The sequence below is a fragment of the Peromyscus maniculatus genome, chromosome 18 (genome assembly GCF_049852395.1).
Source record: "Peromyscus maniculatus bairdii isolate BWxNUB_F1_BW_parent chromosome 18, HU_Pman_BW_mat_3.1, whole genome shotgun sequence".
Classification (NCBI taxonomy): domain Eukaryota; kingdom Metazoa; phylum Chordata; class Mammalia; order Rodentia; family Cricetidae; genus Peromyscus; species Peromyscus maniculatus.
Window position 1 is genome coordinate 43,638,433 of NC_134869.1, and position 17,994 is coordinate 43,656,426.

At 50.1% G+C, this 17,994-nt stretch overlaps 1 protein-coding gene across 2 annotated transcripts in view; it reads left to right on the forward strand.

Annotated features, from left to right (window-relative positions):
* Positions 1–936: 936 nt before the first annotated feature.
* Os9 (OS9 endoplasmic reticulum lectin) overlaps positions 937–17,994 on the forward strand; it is a 33,770-nt gene continuing 16,712 nt past the window's right edge. The window contains exons 1-5 of one of the 2 annotated variants that reach the window (XM_006973311.4): positions 937–1,150; positions 1,588–1,764; positions 2,494–2,557; positions 2,685–2,761; positions 2,987–3,085. In XM_006973311.4, the coding sequence (XP_006973373.2) occupies positions 989–1,150; positions 1,588–1,764; positions 2,494–2,557; positions 2,685–2,761; positions 2,987–3,085 (579 nt within the window). In that variant the 5' untranslated portion in view covers positions 937–988. The remainder of the gene's footprint in view (positions 1,151–1,587; positions 1,765–2,493; positions 2,558–2,684; positions 2,762–2,986; positions 3,086–17,994) is intronic. The other variant, XM_006973310.4, reaches the window with a different exon arrangement.

Sequence of the window (17,994 nt, forward strand, 5' to 3'; positions counted from 1 at the left end):
GCTATGTATAAGCTGGGCTGGCCTCCAACTGTCCATCTTTCTGCCTCAGCCTGTAATTACAGGCATCCGCCTCCATTCTTGGCTCCATTATTCTCTCTTCTCCTTTTGAGATGGAGTCTTGTGTATTCCAGGCTTGGACCAAACTCCATGTAGCCAAGGATGACTACTTACTTGGATTCCAGGTGTACACCAGCATGTTTGGTTTAGACTGTGTGGGGGTGGGGGGGGAGTGTTGAATCCAGGGATTCACACATGCTAAACAAGTCATCTACCAACCTGTCTCATATATCCCAGGCTGGCCTGGAACTCACCATATGGAGGAGGATGACCCTGAATTATCCTTCTGCCTCTGCTTCACAAGCGCTGAGATTACAGGCATGCACTTAGCCCCTGAAGACAATTTTATTGGAGGACAAATTCCGGTTTGGGTACGGATTATTTCGTTGGCCTACAGTAGCATGTGTGTGTATATACTTGCTTCTGTATAGCATGCTTCTGTATGGCATGTTTCTGTGTAGTCATTGTTCTGCAAAGGGAATTAAGTTACTTCCAAAGATATCCACCCCCTCCCCACCATCCGCCTCAATACTCTGCCCGATGGGAGCGCCACACATTGCAAGAAATACCTGAAAAAGCCATCAGAAGCGCTAGGCTGGGCGAGGGCAGAGACAACAGGGCAGAAGAAGACAGCCAGAGACCACGCCTCTCTGGGAATAAAGAGCGAGGGGGAGGGCGTTTAATCTCGTTGATGATTGGCTCTTATCCCTGGCCAATCATGAGCAGCGATTGATTTTTTTTTTTTTTTTTTTTAACTCAACAGTGATGGTCCGCCTCCCCGGAGGCTTTGACGCCACGTTTACAAATGAGGATCGGTTACGTAAGAGAGATGGGCCGGGCAGCCAATGAGAGCTCGGGGCGCTCATGGGCGGGTGAGGCCGCTGCCAGGTTCGGGGCGGAAGGAACGTCTCCAGCTAAGACGGAACGAAAGATGGCGGCGGAAACGCTGCTGTCCAGCCTGTTGGGGCTGCTGCTGCTGGGGCTCCTGTTCCCTGCGCCCCTGACGGGTGGCGTCGGGAGCCTGAATCTGGAGGAGCTGAGCGAGATGCGCTATGGCATCCAGATCCTGCCGTTGCCTGTCATGGGAGGGCAGGTGAGGGGGGCGTGGGGGCGAGGGTCCTGTGCAAAGAGGAAGGGGGCGCGCACGGTGAAGGAGGAAGGGCAGCTGCGAGCCCGGCGCCGGAGATGGAAAGGGGACGGCGAAGAGGAGGTGGTGTTCTCCCAGGACCGCCGGGAATCGCGGGCAGACCCGCGCCCCTGGGGACCAGGCACCGGCAGGGGTGGGGCTTCCCGCCGTGGACGTCCCTCCCGGGTCACGGGGAAAGCAGCCCGGGCTGCCCGGTGGGGAAGTGAGAGCGCCCTTAACCTTAACCCCCCCCACCCCACCCCCGCTCCCCGCACGCAGCTGGAGGGCTCGCCGCTTTATTCTCTCTTCCGACTGGGCACTTCCCCAGGGTCTGAAGAGGGATCTCGTTGTTCTCGATCCCAGCCTCTGCCTCCCTGCCCCCCTCCCCGACCCTTCTTTCCCAGAGCCAAGCTTCGGACGTGGTGGTGGTGTCGTCCAAGTACAAGCAGCGCTATGAGTGCCGCCTGCCAGCTGGAGCTATTCACTTCCAGCGTGAAAGGGAGGAGGAGGCACCTGCTTACCAAGGGCCCGGGATTCCGGAGTTGTTGAGCCCAATGAGAGATGCTCCCTGTCTGTTGAAGGTGAAAGGACCCGGGGTGGGTGGAAGGTGGTAGTCTTGAACTGGAGTTGCTAGGGAAGGAGTGCGTCCTGGGGTGGGGGTGGGTGGGGGGACTGTGGAAGTTAAGGGTCTACTGGTGTACTAGATATGTTTACGGACAGGAAGCGTGGAGGAGCAGAGAGACTCGTGCATCCACAAATGACCCTTTGCAGGATGTGGGGAAGGGCTACAATAAAAGATCTCAAAGCAGGTTGAACCACGATCAAAGTAATAAAGAGGGGCCGTGGTGGGACTGGAGGAGGTGGTGGGACTGGAGAAGCAGGAGCCCACCCAGAATGCCAGCGTCTGCCCCTGTCGCTCTTCATCTCAGGAGTCCACTGTAGTTGGGGACGTTCAATTAATACTTGAACCCGTGGGAGTCTTCATCCGAGAGCTTCAAGGATACCATGATTTCTTACCTTTATGGAGGGCGGGGAGGGACTCTTGTCTGTGACCCCAGGCTGGACCCCATAGCATGGTCCTGTCTCATCCCTCCCCTGACAAAAAGAAAAAGAAAAGCAGTCATACTTTAGATGTGTGTCTCCAGCCGTGGAAAGAAGACAGCTGTTCATTCTCACAGAGTCTGGAGAATGAACGAGAGGGCAGAGGGGATAAGGACTAAATGGCAGTTTATGTGTCTGGGAGCCAGGGGACTGTGGTCTCAAAAAGAAGGATGTTCATGCCCCATGGTTGTTTGTTTTTCGATCGTCAGACCAAGGACTGGTGGACGTATGAATTCTGTTATGGACGCCATATCCAGCAGTACCATATGGAAGGTGACTCACTCTTACATTTCCCCCAAACCTTCACCATCAGGTGTGGAAGGTGACCTCCCTTCCCAGTCCTCTTCCTTCTAGACTTCATGGTGAGAATAACGCACTTTACCCGTGGCTTCTCTTCCAGACTCCGAGGTCAAAGGTGACGTCCTCTACCTCGGCTACTATCAGTCAGCCTTCAACTGGGATGATGAAACCGCCAAGGTAACAGGGGTGTGGGGTCAGGCCGAGCTGCAGACCAAGAGCCCAGGCAACAAGGGAGGGTCAGATTTAGCTGGAGTGTTTCCTGGGGTTTGGCGCCCATCAAGACCACATTCCCCTGGGACCTGGAGTCCTGCGATCCCCAGGTTCCTGCGGGAGGCTGGTGCTGTTCTTCCACGTGGTTTCTTTTTCTCATACCCTCTCCACCCCGCCTGGCGTTCCCTCCAGGCCTCCAAGCAGCATCGGCTGAAACGCTACCACAGCCAGACCTATGGCAACGGGTCCAAGTGTGATCTCAACGGGAGGCCCCGAGAGGCCGAAGTTCGGGTAAGACTCAAAAGAAGGCAGGAAAATGGTCCCCGACTCACAGTCTAACTTCTCTGGGAGGGAGGCAGTCAGGTGTCAGGCCCAGATCTAGTTGGCAGCTAGATGCCACTGTCTGGGTTTTCAGAGGTAATTTAATTCTGCATTTCCCATATGCGACCCTCAGGGCCTCCAGCCGTATTTAATCTTTCCAGCGTTTCTCCTTACGTTCACCTGAGCTGTTAATGTTAGTGTCTGTCTTTGACTCTTCATGCTCCGGAGGTAGCATTGAGGCGCTGGTCTTAACTCTTCTGGGAAAGTGGGAGCAAACAGGAAGCGCCTTCATGGGTGGAAGGACCTGGATGGAGTAGGGGACGACGCTAACACAAGAAATGAGTCTGAATAAAGTCATGAAGGCGGTGGTTCTCAACCTGTGGGTTGTGACCCCTTCAAGGGATGGACCGGCCCTTTCACAGGGGTCCTATATCAGATAGGCTGCATATCAGATATTTTCATTACAATTCATAACAGTAGCAAAATTACAGTTATGAAGTAGCAATGAAAATAATTTCATGGTTGGGGGTCACCACAACCTGAGGAACTGTATTAAAGGGTCGCAGCGTGAGGGAGGTTGGGAACCTAAGGGGTGAGGATGAGAAGGAAAACGGTCTTGTCCTCTCTTCTAAGGATCTATTAAAGTTCTCTTCAGGGCGGGGCGTGGTGGCGCACGCCTTTAATCCTAGCACTCTCGAGACAGAGGCAGGCGATCCCTGAGTTTGAGGCCAAGCCCGATCTACCTGGTAAGTTCCAGGATAGCTTCAAAAAAACCAAAACCTCTCTTCAGTTGGGTATGGTAGCATATACCTGTAACCTCAGTAAGCTGGGAGGCTGAGGCGGGAGCATTGTGGGCTCAAGGCTTGCATGGACTACATGACAAAATATTGTGCTAACAAACAAACAAACAAACAAACAAAAGAAAACCCTCTTTCGTCCTGTGGTTGGGACCCTTACTTCTCACCATCTTGGCCAATGGCCTCCTGACCAATGGTCCTTACCTCCCGGCCTATCGCTGAGTGGAGACAGGCAGGGGGCAGACAGGCAGATGTGTGCAGAAAAGCCGCTCCGTCTACACCACCGTAGACACCTGCCAGCCCTGGGTTTGTGTAAAATAGATGTGCACAGTCAATTGTGCACTAGCATTGGACACCCAACCCCGAGAGTGGGAAGAAGGTTCAGTGTTAGCAATTATCCGTTGTATGAGTACTCCCTCCATGCCCAGTCAAGCTCGGTATGACGTGGACCGTCTTGCTCCACGTGAGGTGGGATGAGCTGGCTCTACTGTGCTGCCCTACGAATGCGCTGCCACCCCTGCTGGGTCCCGGAAACCAGTCAGCGCTTCTGCATCACAGGAAATCCAAATGCTTCAGCAGTGACTGCGTGGTGCTGGGAAGGGTAGGAAACAGCCAAATTCTGGATTTATGTTGTTCTTTAATTTTAATTTTTTTAATTAATTTTATATAAAAGAGTAGGTTTCATTATAACACTTAAAAGTACTTAAAAAAGAAACTGCTTTTAAACTTTTTTTGTGTGTGTGTGTGCATTGGTGTTTTACCTGTGTGAGGGTTTCAGATCCCCTGGAACTGGAGTTACAGACAGACATGAGCTGCCATATGGGTGCTGGGACTTGAACCCTGGTCCTTTGGAAGAGCAGCCAGTGGTCTTAACCACTGAGCCATCTCTCCAGCTTCTGTTTTAAAGCTTTTTAAAAAAATATGTAGGGGTGTGTGTGTGTGTGTGTGTGTGTGTGTGTGTGTGTGTGTGCAGGTGCCCCGCCCTCGGGGGCCAGAGGGAGTCAGATCCCCTGGGGCTGGAGTTGCAGGCAGGTGTGAGCCCCCCATTCCGGGTCCTGCAAACCGAATCTGGGTCCTCTGCAAGAGCAGTATGTTCTCTTAACCACCGAGCCGTCTCCCCAGCCCCTCCCGGCATTTTCGGATGTGTGTATCATTGTACTTTGCTTCTATCGGCTCCCCATCATGCTGTAGATTTGTTGTTGAGTTGGACAGGGGGCAGAGTGAAGGATGGTTATGACCGTTTGTTTTATCGTCAGCAGCCGCAGTGATAGACTTGCCGTTTATGACAGTGTGAAGGAGCAGGCTGGAGAAGGAAGATGGGTGGGGTTTGTGCATATGGAGGTCAGAGGCCGGTCAGACATCCCACTGGTGATCTGCAGTCGCAATTAGCTCTGTGATTCAAAAACGAAATCTAGGCTGGAGATAAAAATACGCATCGTGTTTCTGTCACAGTGGCCTTGTCCCTCGGCCGGGAACGGTGTAGCGTTCTTCGAATGGCTGGCTCTGTTCCTCCAGTCAGGTTATACTCAAATGATACCTTGTCCGGACACACAAACACAGGTCCCCTTTCATCCTGGTGAGCATTTATAGTGTTTTATATTCTTCAGCGTCAGGATCATAAACTGGCCATGGGATGGCTCAGTCCTATAATCCCAGCACTTAGGAGTCTGAGACAGGGGATGACGGCCAAGTTTGGGGCCAGCCTGGGCTCCATCGTGAGTTCTCTGCCCAAGTATTCACTCAGTGAACAGAATGAATGACAGATAGTTCAAATGCTTCCTTCCTTCCTTTCTTCCTTTCTTCCTTCCTTCCTTTCTTTTCTTTCTTCCTTCCTTCCTTCCTTCCTTCCTTCCTTCCTTCCTTCCTTCCTTCCTTCCTTCCTTCCTTCTTTCCTTCTTTTTTTCCTTTTGAGACAGGGTCTCTAGCTCTGGCTGGTCTGGAACACTCTATGTAGACCAGGCTGGCCTCAAACTCACAGATTTTCTTGCCTCTGCCTCTCAAGAGCTGGGATTAAAGGCCTGCGCCACCATGCCTGACCTCAAATGTTACCTTGGCTGACTCACCCGGAAAGACTGTTCCGTTCCTTCAGTGATTCGTATGCAGATAGCCACATCCATGTGTGAAATCCGTTATCACACTGGATTGTATCCTAGCATTTGGCTGTATGGCATCTTCCCCCGTCTACTGAACACACGCCCTGTACCTTGGGATAGAGAGGTGACTGAGTCATTGTCTTTGTCCTTAGGAGACAGGTGTTCACTGAACAGGGGGAAGCAGGATCAGTACCATCCGGGTGAGGTGCGTACCACAGGAAAGCAGGCAGGGGAACTAAGTGGGAGGTAAAAGGAAGGCCTGCTAAGAAAGTGACCTTTGAACTGATCATTGACACAAGTGTGGTCAGCAGGTGCAGAGGAGAGGGAGGGAGGAGGCGGCCCTGGCGGGTGGGCGGGAAGGGCCGGCGGGAAGGGCCGTCAGGTGCCGAAGGAAGGCTTTGGAGAGTCCCAGGGATGGGAAGGCTCATCCTGAGGAAGGATGTGGGAGATGGAATGGGAGCTGTTAGGAGACAGGACATGGGTTTCGAGTGGCTTCTTGCTGGGAGCCAGAGACAGGTGGCAGGTGACAGGTGACAGGCCCAGAGAGGAGGTGAGGAGTCGGCGAGGGAAGGAGTGAGCCAGGCACAGTGGTCGGGAGAATCCTGCAGCCGGACTGACTAACAGCCACAGTGTTTCTTTATTGATACAGAATTCAGTAAGCAGGGATGCATTCATGTTCCAAAACACAGGTCATATCATTTTTGTGTTTGGACATGTGTTTCACTTCCTCTTGTTCATTTTTAGTCGGCATTGATAAACTATGAGAGAGCAGAGTTACCTTTTCCTCAAGTTCGGACATCATTGATAAACAGATCATTTTTACTCATTAACCCCATAACCCAGTTTTTAAGAATCTAGAGGCAGATGACAGCCTGTGCTCAGGCCAATAACTCTGGTTGCTTCAAGGATGCTAGACAAAAAAAAAAAAAAATTCCAAACCAGCCCAGGCAGATTACCATGTCCCAGGCAGTGCATTATTAACTCTTTTGTTGTTGTTTTTGTTTTTTGTTTGTTTGTTTTTTGGGGGGTTTTCGAGACAAGGCTTCTCTGTGTAACTTTGGAGCCTGTTCTGGAACTCACTCTGTAGACCAGGCTGGCCTCGAACTCACAGAGATCAGCCTGGCTCTGCCTCCTGAGTGCTGGGACTAAATGCGTGCGCTGCTGCTGCTGCTGCTGCTGCTGCTGCTGCCGCCGCCGCCACCACCACCACCACCAGAATATTAACTTTTTTTTTTTTTAAGATTTATTTATTTATTATGTATACAGTATTCTGCCTGCATGTGTCCCTGCAGTCCAGAAGAGGGCACCAGATCCCATTACAAGTGGTTGTGAGCCACCCTGTGGTTGCTGGGAATTGAACTCAGGACCTCTGGAAGAGCAGTGGCTGCTCTTAACCACTGAGCCATCTCTCCAGCCCTTATTATTAACTCTTAATGATCAGAGTGCCCAAGAAAAATCCTCAGGCCAAAGCCGCTGCAGTTATTATTTAAATTCTGGCATAATACAATGTTTCTATTTTATATCCTTATAGACTTCGTTTATGTGTTGAATCCTGGCATTCTCTTCTTTGCTCATAGGACACCAGAGTGGCTCTGCATGTGCTGACTTTTCTAAGAAAGGGAATTCTTGACATCTCATTCTTTTATCATCTTTCCATTTCATACTTTAATGTAAGTCTCGTGTAGGGCAGAGGTAACTCCAGCCGGTCTAACTTTGTTACTGTACATGTCACGTAACTGTCTGAGCGTACAGTGGGCAGAGGCTTGAGGTCTGATCTGTGGCCAACTCCTCTAGCCCACTGAGTCTTGTTGACCTTTTTAAGTTTACTTTGTTTTGATTATGTTGTTCCTAAGTAAGTACAGGGACAGATGTTTCAAGAGTGTCTCATAGCCTCATAAAGAGACTTCTGGATTCTTGCTGGGCAGTGGTGATGCACACATTTAATCCCAGCACTCAGGAGGCAGAGGCAGGCAGATCTTTGTGAGTTTGAGGCCAGCCTGGGCTACAGAGTGAGATCCAGGACAGCCAGAACTGTTTCACAGAGAAACCCTTTCTCCAAAATACAAAAACCAAGAGAGAGAGAGAGAGAGAGAGAGAGAGAGAGAGAGAGTGAGTGTGTGTGTGTGTGTGTGTGTGTTCTGGATTCTTTATGTGTGTCACAACCTCCAAGGTGCAAGGAAGATCTTCAAGTAGATAAGGATATCTCCCTAAAAGCAGGAGAGGTAGTATGCTCAGGACTTTCCTGGGGGAAATTTAAAAGCAATACTCCTGGGCGAAGGCATAAATGATATAGAAGACATTTTCCATCAATCCAATATCCCCAAATTGTACAAATGTTAAAAGTACCCCAAGTATGTAACAGGTGGAGATGATAACCAAAGGTGGCGTGGCAGCCACCATGTGACTCAGCTCTGCTGGATCTTTGTTATGCAGCTGAGCTGGCTTTGTGACTTCTGCCATTCCATCCAGATATGGCTGTGCCAGCTCTGTTCTTGGGCTGAGCCATGAGACAGTGGGAAGTGGGTAATAAACAGGGTGATGAGACATGTTCGCTCTGGCTTATAACCAACGATTGAGCGACCAGTTAGGTAATATGGTAATCCAGATGAGAAATAAAGATGACCGGGGGTGAGAAGCAGACTTCTGGAGTGGGGGTTAGTGAGAAAAGTCAACAGCATAAGGGGAAAGACTTGAGAGTGATTCTTGGGTAGATGGTGGGCAGAGGAGGAGCGTGGCAAAGGGAAATGGTAAGTCTGGTTTTCCATGATACTTTTAGTGACTTTCAGGCATGGGTGGGAGCGGAGATTTCCAAGAGGAGGGAGATCTGTGGATCTGGAGAGATCAAATCACAACCAGGGAGTGATCCTCATCTGTAGATGTGGAAGCCATGGGTGTGGATGAAATGCACTGATGAAATTGTTGAGAAAGTAGGGTAAAAGCTGGACATGTTGACTTGCACCTGTAATCCCAATACCCTAACCCAAAAGCTGAGGCAGGAGGATCGAGATTTGGAGACAAGCCTATGTCTGAGGAAGCCATCATAGCATTCTAGAGAGCAAGTAGAGAGAGACTTTCCTAAGAAGTGGCCTCAGAAAGTGATGCTGTGCCACAGGACCCAGGAAGGACAGGGCCATGGTGCTGGCTACATCAAAGAGGAGGAAGACTCGACAGCCGTGGGTGGTCATAGGCATTTAGGAAGATCCAGGCAGGCACGTGGTATGAAGGGCACCGGGTGAAAGTGTGAATCCTTTACTCCCTGTCACCCTGGCCAGCACACCGGAGTGTGACGATGGTCATTGGTGATCTCTCCTGAAGCGGTTTCAGTGGTGCGTGCCTAGGCTATGGAGTGAGACTCTATCTTAAAAAATAAATGATGATGATGATGATGTAGTCTCTGGGAGCAATATGGGATTAAATGAAGTTGGATCGCGATCTCAGATATTTGTGATTCTAGCAGTATCACAGGCTGGTTTTTCTTCTTCTTAATTATGACAAGCTCAAACAGAGCAGGCTGCTTCCGAGAGGACTGATGCTGCTATTTTACCACCTTGGTTTTGAACCTCTTGCTATTGTCATTGTTTTGGCCTTGGGAAGAGGGTTTTTGAGACAGGGCCTTGCTATAGAGCCAAGCCCGGCCTCAAACGTGGGATCCTCCAGTCTCTGCCTCCAGGGTTCTGGAATTACAGGCATGCACCTCTACATCCAGTCTATGATCTGTTTGGAGGGGGAGTTAAGACACCAATGCATAGTGAAACCTAACCCCCCTCCTTCTAGAGAGTGCAGTTGACCTTTTCCATGCATTTTTATTATAAATATACATACATCACAGAAAATGTACATTGTTGGGTTTGGGCTTTTTGTTTGTTTGTTTTGTTTCAAGATAGGGTTGCCCAGGCTGGCCTCGAACTCACAGAGATCCGCCTGCCTCTGCCTCCCAAGTTCTGGGATTAAAGGCGTGCGCCCTCACACTTAGCTCTGATGTTCTGAGGCTCATTGCTGCCGTGGGGGTCACTGAGCAATGTACAGGTTCCCTGGGGAAACAAGAAACAGAACCACGTGCTATAGGAACACATGTCCTGTGAATGAGTCGGAGCCATTGCCCCTTTTTTCGGTGGCCTGCCTTTTGCATGTAGAGACATCCTTCTAATGTCTTACTATTTTTATTGTGGGAAAGAAATCGTACTACCCAAGTCACCAGTCTTACACTCAGGTGTACAGCATGGCGGCACTGGGTATATTCCCGATGTTGTATACCGCAGTTGCTATTTCCAACCTTTGCGTCATTCCCAACAGAAGTACTTCTCCGTAAGTGGTAATTCCCCGTTCCTCGCTTCCCCGCTTCCTTCTGCTTTTCCCTGTGTGGATATGCCAGTTCCATACAGTACCTCATGTGCTTAGTCAGGGTTCCTATCGCTGCGATGAAACTCCGTGACCAAAGCAAGCGGGGGAGGAAAGGGTTTATTCGGCTTAGACTTCCACAGCACTGAAGGAAGTCAGGACAGGACTCAAGCAGGGCGGGAACCTGGAGGCAGCAGCTGATGCAGAGGCCGCGGAGGAGGGCTGTTTACTGACTTGCTCCCCATGGCTTCCTCAGCCCAGGGATGGCATCTCCCACAGTGGCCTAGATCCTCCGCCATCAATCACTAATTAGGAAAATGCCCTACAGGCTTACCTACAGCCTGATCTTATGGAGGTGTTTTCTCAATTGAGGTTCCCTCCTCTCCGATGATTTTAGCTTGGGTCAAGTTGACATAAAACTAGTCAGCACATCATATAAGTAGGATTATAAAATATTTGTTCCAGTGTGTTGTTTTCAACCATGACACAGTATTTATGGAGATCTATTCCTTTGGTGGCTTCATGTTCCACCTTCTGTAGATATCCCACATGTCTGCTTGTTCATTTGTCACTGGGTGCACACCCGAGGGTCACCGCTTTGAGCTGTTGTGAGCGGTGTGGGTGCACACACGCCCGTTTGACTGTGTTTTCAGGGCTTGATTGGTCTCTACTGAGGAGTGGATTGGACTGCTGCATTTGTTTAGTGTTTAAGGATCTGCTGACAGGTTCTCCACAGCAGCTGCCGCCTCCTTTCACATCCCTCTGGCCGTCCTGAGGGGCCGGACTTCCCTCTACTTTCCGGGATCCTTCTTTAATTGAAAACATTGTGTGAAGCCTGCCCGGTCTGCAGAGTGAGTTTGAGGACCACCAAGGCTGCGACACAAAAGAAACCCCGTCTCAAAAAAACAAAACAAAACAAAGACTATTATGATTGTATGTATATGTGTGTGAGATACGTGTTGTGCTTGGGGGGGGGAGGGCAGGCCGTGGGTGCGTTTGGAGGTCAGCGGACACTTTGAGGAGTCCCAGGGATTGAACTTGGGCCGCCGGGCTTGTGCTTCAAGTGCGTTTGCCCAGTCTCTTAGTGTTCTCTCACTGTGAAGATAGTTTTCTCTCTTTGTGTGTATCTGTGCACCGCATGCATGCAGTGCCCAGAGAAGCCAGAAGAGGGCGTCGGATTCCCTGGGAATCAAGCCTGGGTCCTCGGTAGGAGCAGCCAGTGTGCTTAGCCGCTGGGCTCTCTCTAGCCCACCTCTTTGTTTCTCGAGACAGTCTTGCTGTGTAGTTGATCTGGCCTTGTGCCCATGATCCTCCTGCCTCAGCCTACTGAGGCGTGTTTACCACACCTAAATGTGTCTCATTTCTGTCTTGTGAATTCTTAAAAATTGAATCAGGTCTCACTATGAACCCCCAGAAGGCCCAGAACTTACTATGTAGACCAGGCTAGCCTCAGATGCATAGAGCTCTGTCTGCCTCTGTCTCTGGGGTGCTGGGATTAAAGGCGTGCACCACAATGCCTGGCCTGGGTTTCTTTTTAACCCTTACACATTTCATTTTTGTATGCCTCTGGAGTAATAGAGCTGGTCCTGGTGGGCATCCTTGACGTGTTCCTGATTTAATATTTTTGTAGATTTGTGTTGGTGTGTGCTGTATGTTGTATGCATATGTTTGTGTGTATGTGTAGGCATGGGCAGAGGGGCTAGAGGTTGACGTCTTTCTCTATCGCTGCCCACCTTCATCTTTTGAGCAGGGTCTCACACCGAACCCGGAGCTCACTGATTTGGCTGGCCAGGGCTCCAGGGATCTGCCTGTCTCTCCGTCCCGAGGGCCGGGATTACAGGTGCTGTGCCCGAGCTTCATGTGAAAGATGGGGGTCTGCACTCGATGATGGGGGGCTGCACTTGGTGGGGGTCTGCGCTCAGTGGTGGGGGGCTGCGCTTGATGGTGGGGTCTGCACTCGATGATGGCGTCTGCACTCGGTGGGGGTCTGCGCTCGATGATGGGCGTCTGCACTCAGTGGGGGTCTGCGCTTGATGATGGGGGTCTGCGCTCAGTGGGGGTCTGCACTTGATGATGGGGGTCTGCAATCGGTGGTGGGGGTCTGCACTCGATGATGGGGGTCTGCACTCAGTGGTGGGGGTCTGCACTCGATGATGGGGGTCTGCGCTCAGTGGGGGTCTGCACTCGATGATGGGGGTCTGCAATCGGTGGTGGGGGTCTGCGCTCAGTGGTGGGGGTCTGCACTCGATGATGGGGGTCTGCGCTCGGGCACCCATGCTTACAGAGCCATCATCTCCCAGCCCTTCCCTGACTTTGTTAGATTTACTTGTCTTTTTTTATGTATATGAATGCTTTGTCTGTGCGTGTGCGTGCGCGTGCGTGCGTGCGTGCGTGCGTGCGTGTGTGTATGTGTGTGTGTGTGTGTGTACCACATGCATGCCTGGTAGGAAGAGAACACCAGATCTCCTGGCGGTGAAGTTATGGTTATGAGCTGCCATGTGGATGCTGGAACAAAATCCAGGTCCCCTGCAAGGACAAGTGCTTGTGACTGCTGAGCGACCTCTCTAACCCCCGTCCCCACTTTAGGGGACGTTTCATTCGTAGCATGTTCTCCTGTAGGTGTTTTTGCTGTTTTGGTTTGGTTTTTAAGCTGCCCTTTATCGGGAGAATGAGGTTTAGTGCTGTTCCTAGTTGGCTGATGGGTGGTGTGGGATTTTCCCACTGGCGTCTCCTATAGTCAGGAACATGTTCATGTGTCATGTGTGTTCGTTTTGTTTTTCATCTTTGATTCTTTTCTATAGTGAGTTGAGTTGTATCCTATAGCTCTTTGTTTATTCGCTACATTTCTGTAGTAATGTACGGTCATAATCGTGTTTAAATACACATAAAGGGTTAGGCGTGGTGGCACACGCCTTTAATCCCAGAACTCAGGAGGCAGAGGCAGGCGGATCTCTGTGAGTTCGAGGCCAGCCTGGTCTACATTGAGGTCAGTTTTTAAGTTGACACATTCATTGTGCGTGGTAGGTGTCATAAGGACATCACTGTGTTTTAAGCTTATCCCCCCCTCTTCCCCTCCTCTTCCACGCCTGCCTCTCTCCAGTCGGCTTTGTCCTCATAGGCAGTTCCTCTTCTCCTTTCCTGTTATGTCTGTATGTATGTGAGCGCATGTATCGTATAAAAATCCGCGATCTGCAGATACGGGATATTTGCCCTTTTTGAGACTGACTTAATTCACTTAATATGATTACTTTCAGTTGAATACATTTTCCTATAAACAGCATGGGGTTGTTTGAGTAAGAATGGCCAGCTGGGTAGTGGTGGTGGTGGTGGTGGCCGAGGCGGCGGCGGCGGCGGCTGCGGCGGCGGCGCACGCCTTTAATCCCAGCACTCCGGAGGCAGAGGCAGGCGGATCTCTGTGAGTTCGAGGCCAGCCTGGGCTACAGAGCGAGATCCAGGACAGCCAGGGCTGCACGGATAAACCCTGTCTGGGTGGGGGTATGAGAGGGGAGAATGGTCCCCAAAGTCTCGTGTATCTGAAGCTTAGTCACCGGGGAGTAGAACTGCTTGAAGGACTAGGAGGACTGGGAGGTGTGGCCTTGTTGGAGGGAGTGGGGATGGACTTCGGGTTTCAAAAGCCCACACCAGGCCCCAGCGCCCACGGCCTGTGCATGAGGATGCGAAGCTCCTGACCACTGCTCCAGCACGCCACCACGCTCCTCGCCATGATGGACGGAGCCTCTGAAACTGCAAACAAGCCTCCAGTTAAATGCTTTCTGTAATAAGAGTTTCGTTGGTCATGGTGTCTCTTCACACAGCATCAGGACAGTGACTAAGACACAGCATGTCTTTGTTGTTGTTTGGTTTTTTGGTTTGATTTGTTTGGGGGTTTGGTGTTTTGTTTTTTTGTTGTTGGTTTTGGTTTTGGTTTTGGTTTTGGTTTTTAGAGACAGGGTTTCTCTGTGTAGCTTTGCATCTTTCCTGGAACTCACTCTGTAGACCAGGCTGGCCTCAAACTCATAAAGATCCTCCTGCCTCTGCTTCCTGAGGGCTGGGATTAAAGGTGTGTGCCAGGTATATGTATGTGTGTGTGTGTGTGTTAAGATTTATTTATTTATTATGTATACAGTGTTCTGCCTGCATGTATGTGTGCAGGCCTGAAGAGGGCGCCAGATTTCATTACAGATGGTTGTGAGCCACCATGTGGGTGCTGGGAATTGAACCTGGGTCCTCTGGAAGAGCAGTCAGTGCTCTTAACTTCTGAGCCTTCTCTCTAGCCCGTATCTTTGGTTTGTTTTTTTGTTTTTTTTTTTTTTTAATGGCTGAAAAGTAATTCAATCATGTGTGTACAAACCACATTGTCTTTATCCACTCCTCTGGTTTTTTTCACCTGGACTTAGCTGTTGTGAATAGAGCTGAAGCAAGCATTGGTCTGCAAGGATCTCAGTGTGTGCTGGCTTAGAGTCCTGGCGAATGCCCGGGAGTGGTGTGGTTAGGTCACAGATAATATATTTTTTTACTTACACATTTTGTTTGTTGAGATAGGGTCTCAGTGTGTACCCTTGCTGACCCAGAACGCACTCTGTAGACCAGGCTGGCCTCCAACTCACACAGATCTGCCTGTCTCTGCCTCCTGCGTGCTGGGGCTCAAGGCATGTGCCACCCCGCCCGGCTGTTTTTAGAGTCTGAGGAGCCTCCGCTCTGGCTTCCGTGGTGGCTGGATGTCTCCATTCCCACCAGCAGTCCGCATCCTCGTGGCATCTGCAGATGCTTGTTCATGGCCACCGTTCTGAGTAGGGTCGGATGGAGTCTTGTGGAGTTTGATTTGCAGCTCCCGAGACTGCCGGGGTGGATGTTTTTTCACGTTCACTGAACATTTGAACCTTATCTTTTGAGAACCGTCCCATCTCATTAGCCCTTTCATTGGTCACTTTTTTGATTTTCTTATTGAAGCTCTTGAGTCCTTTGTGTAATGTAGACACCACTGTTCCTCTGTTGCATAGCCAGCTAGTCAAGATTTCCTCCTTCTCTGTGGGCTTTTTCTGAGTCTCTTCACTCACTGTTTCTTTGGCTGTGCAGAGACTTCTAAGATGCAGGTGGCCCTCTGGGACTTACTTATTTTCCTGTTATATGTATATGTATGAGTGTTCTGCTTGCATGTGTAGCTACGTGCCATGTCCATGCCTGGTGTCTGAGTGAGGAAATTAGACGTAGGCATGTGGTTCACACAGTGAAAACCCTGTCTCAAAATGAGAAAGCAGAAGCAAACGCAGGACATCGCTGCTGCCTGTATCCCCTGCTGCGCGGTGGACCACAGACCCCGGTTCTCCTGACCGTAGCGCCATGGCCGTTACTCAGCTTATCTCCCTGCCTCTGAAAACCACTCTAACATGCTCACCTCTGTAAGATCAGTTTACAGTGTTTTCTCTTTGTTTGTTTGTCGTTGTTTTTTCAGTTTTAAACATGTGAGTGAGATCATGAGGTACCTGTCTTTCTGTGTTTGGTTTATTTTACTTAGGAGAATAACTGGAGTCCATCCACAATGTTACAAGCAACAAGGTTTTAGCCTTTTATGGCAGGATAGCATTCTGTTGTACAATTTAGCTACATTGTGTATGTGGTATATACATATGTACATATTCTTGTATGTGTGTGTTTGTGTGTGTCTGTGTGTGGGTTATTTGTAGGTTGTCTTTTTTTTTTTTTTTTTTTTTTTTTTTGAGACAGGGTTTCTCTGTGTAGCCCTGGCTGTCCTGGACTCACTCTGTAGACCAGGCTGGCCTTGAACTCACAGAGATCTGCCTACCTCTGCCTCCCGAGTGCTGGGATTAAAGATGTGTGTCACTACCGTCTGGCTTCCATATTGAGTGTCTTATTCTATCACTCTGTACCATTTTTTTTAAAACATTTATTTTCATTTTTATGTATATGTTTTGGCTTACAGTATGTCTTTGTACCATGTGTGCCTAGTACCCAAGGACATCAGAAGAGGCCATCAGATCCCCTGGGGCTGGAGTTACAGATGGTTGTGACCTCCATGTGGGTGCTGGGAGCCGAACCCAGGTCCTCTGCCACAGCGTGCATGTGAAGTCGGGACAACTTGCAGGAGTCAGTCCTCTCCTTCCTCCTTTGGGGTCCTGGGGCCCGGGCTGAGATGGTCAGGTTTGGTAACAGGCATCCTGACCTGTTGAGCCTTCTCGTCAGCCCTCTGCACCTTGTTTTTTGAGACAGGTCTCCCATTGACTCTGCAGCTCATGGGTTCAGCTGTCCTGGCTGGCCAGCAAACACCCAAGGTGTGGGCACCTTTCCTAACGAGCCATCTCCCCAGCCCTGCCTCACGCCAGACGTTTGTCCATCTATCGTTTGATAGACACTTAGACCACACCCATATCGTGACTCTTAGGACTGTGTTGTATCATGTCTCTTCAGCGTGCTTTCTCTCTCTATTTATTCATTTGAGACAGGTTTCATGTAGCGTAGGCTGGCCTCAGGCTTACTGTATAGCTGAGGATGGCCTTGAACTCCTAACTCTCCTGCATCTCCCTCCCAAGTGTGTGACCCGCCACGCCCTGTTTATGTGGCCTGGGCACTAATGTACGGCTCTGTGTGCGCTGGGCACGGTCTTCCACCTGTGCTGCGTCCGCAGCCATGGGCAGCGCACCTTCCCTTCCCGACGTGGGATCACTAGATCATATGACAACCTTGTTTGTAATTTGTTGAGGAATCTCCACACTAATTTCCGTAATGGCTGCAGTAATTTACATTCCCATCAGCAGTGTGTAAGATCCCTGTTCTCTACAGCTGGCCAGCTGTTGGCCCCCTTTCTTTTGTTAAAACGGTTTCGTCTGGAGTGAGGTGACATCTGGCTGTGATTTCAGTTTGCCTTTTCCTGATAACTAGAGACGATGGACATTTTTAAAACCACTTGCTGGCCGTTTGTTTATCTGCTTTTGTGAAATAGTCAGTTTGCTCTGTTGCCTTTTTCCTTCTTTTTTAGTTCGGGGATGCTGCTAGATTTGTTGCTCATTTTTAACCAAGTCACCTGGTTTTGGCTGTTGTGTGAGTTCCTTGTATATTCGGATATTAACCTCTTGACAGATCCTATTCTGAGGGTCGTCTTTTCACTGTTTTTTTTTTTTTTTTTTTTTTTTTTTTTTTTTGGTTTTTTCGAGACAGGGTTTCTCTGTGTAGCTTTGCGCCTTTCCTGGGACTCACTTGGTAGCCCAGGCTGGCCTCGAACTCACAGAGATCCGCCTGCCTCTGCCTCCCGAGTGCTGGGATTAAAGGCGTGCGCCACCACCGCCCGGCCTGTTTTTTTTTTTTTTTTTAACTACATTTTTTTTTTTTTTTTTAAGACAGGGTTTCTCTGTGTATCCCTGGCTGTCCTGGATCTCACTCTGTAGACCAGGCTGGCCTCGAACTCAGAGATCCTCCTGCCTGTGCCTCCCGAGTGCTGGGATTAAAGGCGTGCGCCACCACTGCCCGGCTCTACATTTTATTTATTGTGTGTGCATACATATGTGTGTGCCATATGTGGAGATGAGAGGACAACTCCTGCTACTGTGGACCCCCAGGAGTGAACTCAGGTGGTCGGCCTGGATCACGTGCCCTCTCGCCGGCCTCACCTCACCCGGCAGACGCTTCCGTCTGATGG